At 28.8% G+C, this 6,522-nt stretch overlaps 1 protein-coding gene across 3 annotated transcripts in view; it reads right to left on the minus strand.

The window, feature by feature from the left end:
- Positions 1–2,825: 2,825 nt before the first annotated feature.
- The window catches only part of LOC106688801 (transcriptional repressor CTCF), an 11,166-nt gene continuing 7,469 nt past the window's right edge, over positions 2,826–6,522 (minus strand). The window contains exons 2-6 of one of the 3 annotated variants that reach the window (XM_014433442.3): positions 5,953–6,018; positions 5,689–5,829; positions 4,872–4,922; positions 4,754–4,804; positions 2,826–3,682 (exon numbers count right to left, since the gene is read on the minus strand). In XM_014433442.3, the coding sequence (XP_014288928.1) occupies positions 2,988–3,682; positions 4,754–4,804; positions 4,872–4,922; positions 5,689–5,767 (876 nt within the window). In that variant the 5' untranslated portion in view covers positions 5,768–5,829; positions 5,953–6,018 and the 3' untranslated portion in view covers positions 2,826–2,987. The remainder of the gene's footprint in view (positions 3,683–4,753; positions 4,805–4,871; positions 4,923–5,688; positions 5,830–5,952; positions 6,019–6,522) is intronic. The other 2 variants (XM_014433440.3, XM_014433441.3) reach the window with 2 other exon arrangements.

Genomic DNA, 6,522 nt, shown 5'->3' on the forward strand with positions numbered 1-6,522 from the left:
CGACACACTTTTAAGATAAAAAATAGATCTTATATACTGAAAAGTTGGCGACCCCTGCCCTAAGAGCTGCTGTTGCTTCTGTTCCAACTCGATATGTCGAGTTGGAACTATCCATTCGCAATTGACCAAGAATACTAGTGCACTAAAAATAACCCATTCACTGGATTAAATATAATCTTGTATGTACTTGGCATAGTAATCTTCCCTTATGCTCTTATCTCTTCACTCGAGATAAAGCTTTGTACTGAGGAAAATTTATTCAAATAATAAATTAATATCGTCTACAGACACAATGTGTGTCCAGAAATGAAATGTGTTATTTGAACATTGCATGTGCTGGGTAGGAAGGCACCTGAGAGGTTGCAAGGCATTGTTCCCTCGATTAATGCGCTCGCCTAGGGAAGGGGTTGAGGCCCTACAGGCTTAATTCAACTGAATTAATAAATAATTAGCCAACAGAACAGTCCCTCCCTACTCCATAATAAACAGAACAACCTCCTTCCACAGATTCGTAACTTCTTAAAATAACTTCGGGCAATAGGATACAAATTTATTTGCCAGGATATTTGTATTTTTATTATAAATATATATATTTGTATTTTTTGAAATAAATAAAGAGTGTACGGAAAAAAAAGTAGGAAGGCTGACTTTACGACGTATCTCACTTCATAGTTTTTTTAATAATGATAAAAACATTTTAGGACAACTTCCTTCTGCTTGAGATAAAAAGGGGTTTCATCACCTTTTTAAAACTCCATATACAGGGCTGTTAGTAATCCACTGTATCTTGGTCATTTGAAAAAAAAAAATTTTTCCTGACTTCGTACTTCATTTAGACAATTTTATTTTAGGTAGATTATTTTCTACAATGCGCAAATAATTTATAAATAAATTATCAATATAAATCAATAGAGAAATGAAAAATCTTAATTCGATTATTAAATCCTTATTACAACTTAACAAATCAATTCTAATAGAGTGCTAACAATGGGTAGTCTACGCCTGTATCACTCCATTATAACTGAGAACAAATTTACTGAATGCACTTTAATGTCCAGTTGTAAATATCGATAAAAATAATTTTAAAAAAAAAAAATCTAAAAAGGAAAGTAATTTCAATTACTCGACAATGGCAAGTCGATTTATCAAGACGGGATTGTTGTTTTAAAACTGTATTTACCTTCTCAGGTTGATTTTCTTTCCAAATTCCCGATATGGTAAATCTGCATGTTTGTTACTTGCTACAAATCCTAGACTTGTACAAACGCTTGGTATTCAAAGAAAACAACAAACGTCAATATCCATTGGATACTATCCACACACTTGTTTTTATTTACTTTTGCCAGCTATTACGCTAGGTTTACCCTATTTTCACTATAAAACCCTGGTGCGGTGCGCGCGTCACATAACTTTCACTTTGTCTTGTTCAATGAGGATAAAACCTATCTGATATTAAAGATCATTGCTCATATCCACAGAGTTAAATCAAAATCGTTAGAGCCGTTATGGAGGAAATCGGAAAATTTTGAAAAATCGTCTCTATACAGTAGCACTTCTGGTAGGTCGATTTTAACGGGGAAAAAATACGGCCACCCCTGGTATAACAAACCTTAAATACGCAATTTCAGTTTCGTAAAACTTTTCGTTTTACACTTTGCAAGACTTTTGTTTTTTGTACTCCATGGACCTCAAAAAAAATATTTCGTAAAAAACTTAAAGCGAAATTATACGCGATCGCAATACTTGTCCTCACCTTCATGTTTAGTAAATAGGGACATTTTCGACTCCTACAGTAAAATTGTTTTCAGATACTGTATGAAAAAGAAGCTTCCCTACCTTGCATAGTGAGGAAGGAAACAAAAATACAAATTAAAGTTTGAAAAGGTCAACTAATTTCTGTCAAATCCTTTTCATTCCTACATTTTTTTTTACCTTCTACACTGTACATTTTGTAGTTTTAATTTTTTTTTTTTTAAGAGTCACTTCTTGAGCCATTTCTTTCTTCCTTTCTTTACTTCTCCATCTCCCACCCTTGATTATTCTTGTTACTTTGATTACCTAGGAATTGTTATTGAAAAGATTTTTGTCAAAAATGAGGTTAGCATTTTATGTTAATCTAAGTTACACTTAGTCTTGAAAAATAATATGATCTATCGAATCTTCAAACTATTAGATTTACTTTTATTTTTATTTATTAAATATATTACTTCATAATATAATCAAAGTTTGTTGCTCAGATCTTGATAACTGAATCTTCTTTCTTCTCATTATTTTCTAATTTGGGTATAAAATCATAAATATATTTTTTTTAACACATATTCATAATCACTGACAATAATAAAAAAAAAAAAAAACACTGAAGTTTATAATACTTTATATTCTCAAGAAAATTTTAACTGCTCATTTTACTGGATTTGAATTTTTCGTAATTAATGTCCTTACAATAAAATTCAGTGCTGAGCTAGAGAGGGAATATCAATAAAAATAATTCTTTGGAACGAATTATTGAATTAATAATTTTGTATTATTAGGAATTGTTTCATTAATTTTTCTACAACTTCTTACTCAGTTTAGAACTTCAGTAAAGTACACCACTAGTCCTTCCTATCAACTGTAGATAACTTAGAGAGTGAATACAATAGCTGAAGATAAGATATAGAATACAATCGGCTATATAACCAACTAGTAGTTAATATTCAATTTTCCATCAAATACACGCCTAATTATAGAAGAAAGGATCAAAAAAATGATTCCTTAATAACTAATATTTATTTTGTGATTTAAATTAATATTTTATTTTAAATATAGCACAAGAAATCATAAAATAAATTTCAGAAACCAACATAAATTTTATTTACACAGTATCTCAGAAATATTATTAATTAATATTAAGCTAATCAAAATAAAATTACTCTTAGGGATAATAGGAAAATACAATGACGTTTGTACTCGTCGATCACAATATCGAATTATCAGAGATCACAATTTTAAATGTATGGGGATAGTGTACTGATGATCTTATACACTTGACAATGTTTGAAAGCAAGATGTCTTTTAAAATTGCTAAACTGAGCAGCTTTATAACTACACAGAGTGCATTGGAAGGGTTTTTCATCGGAGTGCTTCTTAGTTATATGTCTTTTCAATTTCCTAGATCCATCTGTGATAAATCCACAAAATGAACATTGGTGAGATTTTTTATTAATATGATTTGACTTGATATGTTTCCGCATTGTGCTTACACGTTTGGACCTGAAATCACACTCAGAACAATGCACTGATCTAGAATCCAAGTGAACAGTGTTTAAATGAATTTGTTTACTGAAATTGGTTAAAGCTTTGAAATCACACTTGGAACATTGGTAGATCTTTTTGTTAGTATGATTCAATCGCACATGTCTCCTTAGTGTGACTTGCATAGATGTTCTGAAATCGCAGAAATGGCATTGGAAAGGTTCATAATCTTTATGCTTTGAAATCATGTGCCTTTTCAAATGACTATAATGAGGAGTAGTATAATCACACATTTTGCACTCTTTCATGAGAAAATTCAATATGTGCATATTGGCTTTTGCTTGAGATTCACTCACATGATTTAAGGTTACATGAACAATAAGGACCCTGTAACTGAAGAATTTCTTTCCGCAGAACGGGCACACAGACATTGAACTGCAGGAGGCTTCTAGAAAATACATAAAAGAAATATTAACATTAGTAAAAAAAAATCATAATAAAAACTTAAAAGCAATGGACTTCTCAGCTGGCAGAAATATTTTGGACTTTTATTTGGAATATTTATAACTTTTTAATTTGCAAATGTAAATGAAGGAAGGAAGAAAAGTTTTTGTAAAAGTTTTAGATCTAAGAAAAAGTTTTTTAGAAAAGGTTATATGGGATAAAGGCAATAAGACTGCATTTTTAATATTTGAAAAAGGAAATGACATCAATATTGAAGGTGGTATCCTTGAGAATGGCCTGTGGGTCAAAACGTTGGAAAAAAAATTTTAAAGAATAAAGGTTGAGAGAGAAAAAAGGATCAAATTTGTTTTAATTAAGAATAAACTAAACCACTCTCAAACAAGCATAAATAAAATAATTAATCTAATTTATGTATGAACTTCATGAACTAAAAACTGTATAAAAATTTCATTTAATAAAACCAGATCGACCTTGAGTACAGATACTGTTTATGAATCGTAACAGCATTGAGATTACTTTGAGACCATTTTTTTCCTCACTTTCCAGGGACAGTACCATTCACAACTAAAATTCTTGCAAAAAACACTCCATACTATTGATTTGTTTGCCAAATCGACATATTTTTAAAGGCATATACATAATGACCTATGAAGTTTTAGACAAAATTAGTTGTTTCACCACATGCATGAAACTATACACTATATTATGGTGACTTTAATTCATTTTCAATATTTTAACTAGTGAGGTTCTATTAGCAACCCCTCAATTTCTTCAAGTTCTATAGTTTTAAAACATCAATTAAAATTGTCATATGACACTAAATGTTCATTTTGATTATTTAATGACTTGAAAAATAATAATAAATGTATACCATTAATAAAAATGGGTCCATACATAATTACATATGTCAAATTTTAAGAGCTGTTTTAGCACTACATTTAAAAATGTAGACTGTTAATTTAAATCTAAGTATATGAATAAATTAAATCCTGAAGTTGATTGTTAAAAAAATTAATTAATTAATTCTACAATTAACATTAATTATTTTTCTTACTTTTAGCTGGGTGTTTTGAATAAGATTCTTGTTGACCTGTAATCTCCACAACTAAAAAAAAAAAAAAGAAATTAATTACAATAAACAACCAATAATTGAAATAAATTACAGAACTTACATCCTGCAACTTCTTCTTCTTCATCAAATGAAGAATCTGACTCAGGAGCGACTAAACATTTTTTTAATTCATTTAAAATTATTAAATAAAATAGTCACAAATTATCCTATTATAAATTAAAAGAAAAATGACTAATTATAGCTTACTTAGATAAAAAATCTGAATATTATATCTTGTGTCAAAAAAATAAACCCTTAAAAAAAAGGAAAATTAAGATAGAATGGGAAAACAAAATATTTTTATATACATTAAAATAGGTGTTTAAGAAAATGGATCAAGGATAAGAAACAAGAGTATGATGACATTATGTTAACAAAAATAATCAATGATTAATAAAATCTTTTTAAAAATTATTAATGGGTGATAAATTAATCAATTCATTAGTCACATACATCTGAATGAGTCCATTCGCAAGTGAAACTTATAAAAGTCGCAATAGGAAACCAAGGATGGCAAAATATGTTTATCAAACAAAACAACTAGCCCAGTTAACTTTTCTTTATGTGTATAATTTTTTTTATTCACGTTTTAACTGTAAAATATTTAAAATATTATGTGGTAATCATTGATTGTCAACAATATCTTGTTTCATTTTTGTTTTAGACATCTAAATGGTTTGTTGTCAATATCAACACTAATATCTTATAAAAACAGAACTGTTAAGTGTCAATGAGCAAAATAAAATAAAATAACCTAACCTAACCTTAACCAATTTTTATGTTTATAAACATAATACTATTTATATCATATTTTATTTAATACTTTGTTGTTTGATTTTCAATAGTATTATTCCTAGCTTTTATTTAAATTTATGTACATAGATGTTCGAGATATGAGCCCAAAGAGTTGATGAGAGGAGGTGTAAGCACAGGTTTCAACACAATCAAGAATTCCATGGTGGTAGGAAAGAGACCAAATAGGAGATGGCATTATTTTTCTGGATCTAACGATGCCAAAACTTGATAAAAGGAAAATAAGTATTTTAGTAAACCAAATATTGAAAAAACAAAAAAAATTAATAATATTTGGTGATATATTAAATGATTTTGGTACTTATGCATTAATATATAATATTGCTTACAGGAGGTAGATGGTTTAGGTTCACGTATCCTCTGTGAAACCTGCATATTTGAAGTGTATTCAGAGTCTGTAAAATAATTTTTAATTTATTAAAAAAAAAAAAAGGGAGAGAAAATACATACAATACCAAAATATTCAAGCATAACATGAGAAATCGACAAACTTTTCACATGACTGGCAGTCATCAGAAACTCAGGTTTCAGTATATATTTACAAATATATAAGATAAAAAATTATAATAATAATTTGATACAGTAAATATTTGATTAGAATATAAACCCAATTCAAGCATTAAAAAAAAACTATAATATATTTGTAATATTTGATTAGAACATAAAGCCAATTCAAGCATTAAAAAAAGAACTATGTCAAAGGTGGGTCCTTCATATTAGTACCTACTGTCTCCTACTTTATAACTTAGAATTGAATACTGGAAGATTATTGATTGACCGTGTGTATAGATGAATGGAATATGGTCCGAGTGTGGTCAAAAAAACTCAAATAGTAAATGATTATACTATTTTTATTGAGCCAACGTTTCGCCCCACGTTGCAGGGCTTCGTCAGGGCTA

Source organism: Halyomorpha halys, unplaced genomic scaffold, assembly GCF_000696795.3.
Source record: "Halyomorpha halys isolate HHAL.00 unplaced genomic scaffold, Hhal_1.1 Scaffold1207.1, whole genome shotgun sequence".
Classification (NCBI taxonomy): domain Eukaryota; kingdom Metazoa; phylum Arthropoda; class Insecta; order Hemiptera; family Pentatomidae; genus Halyomorpha; species Halyomorpha halys.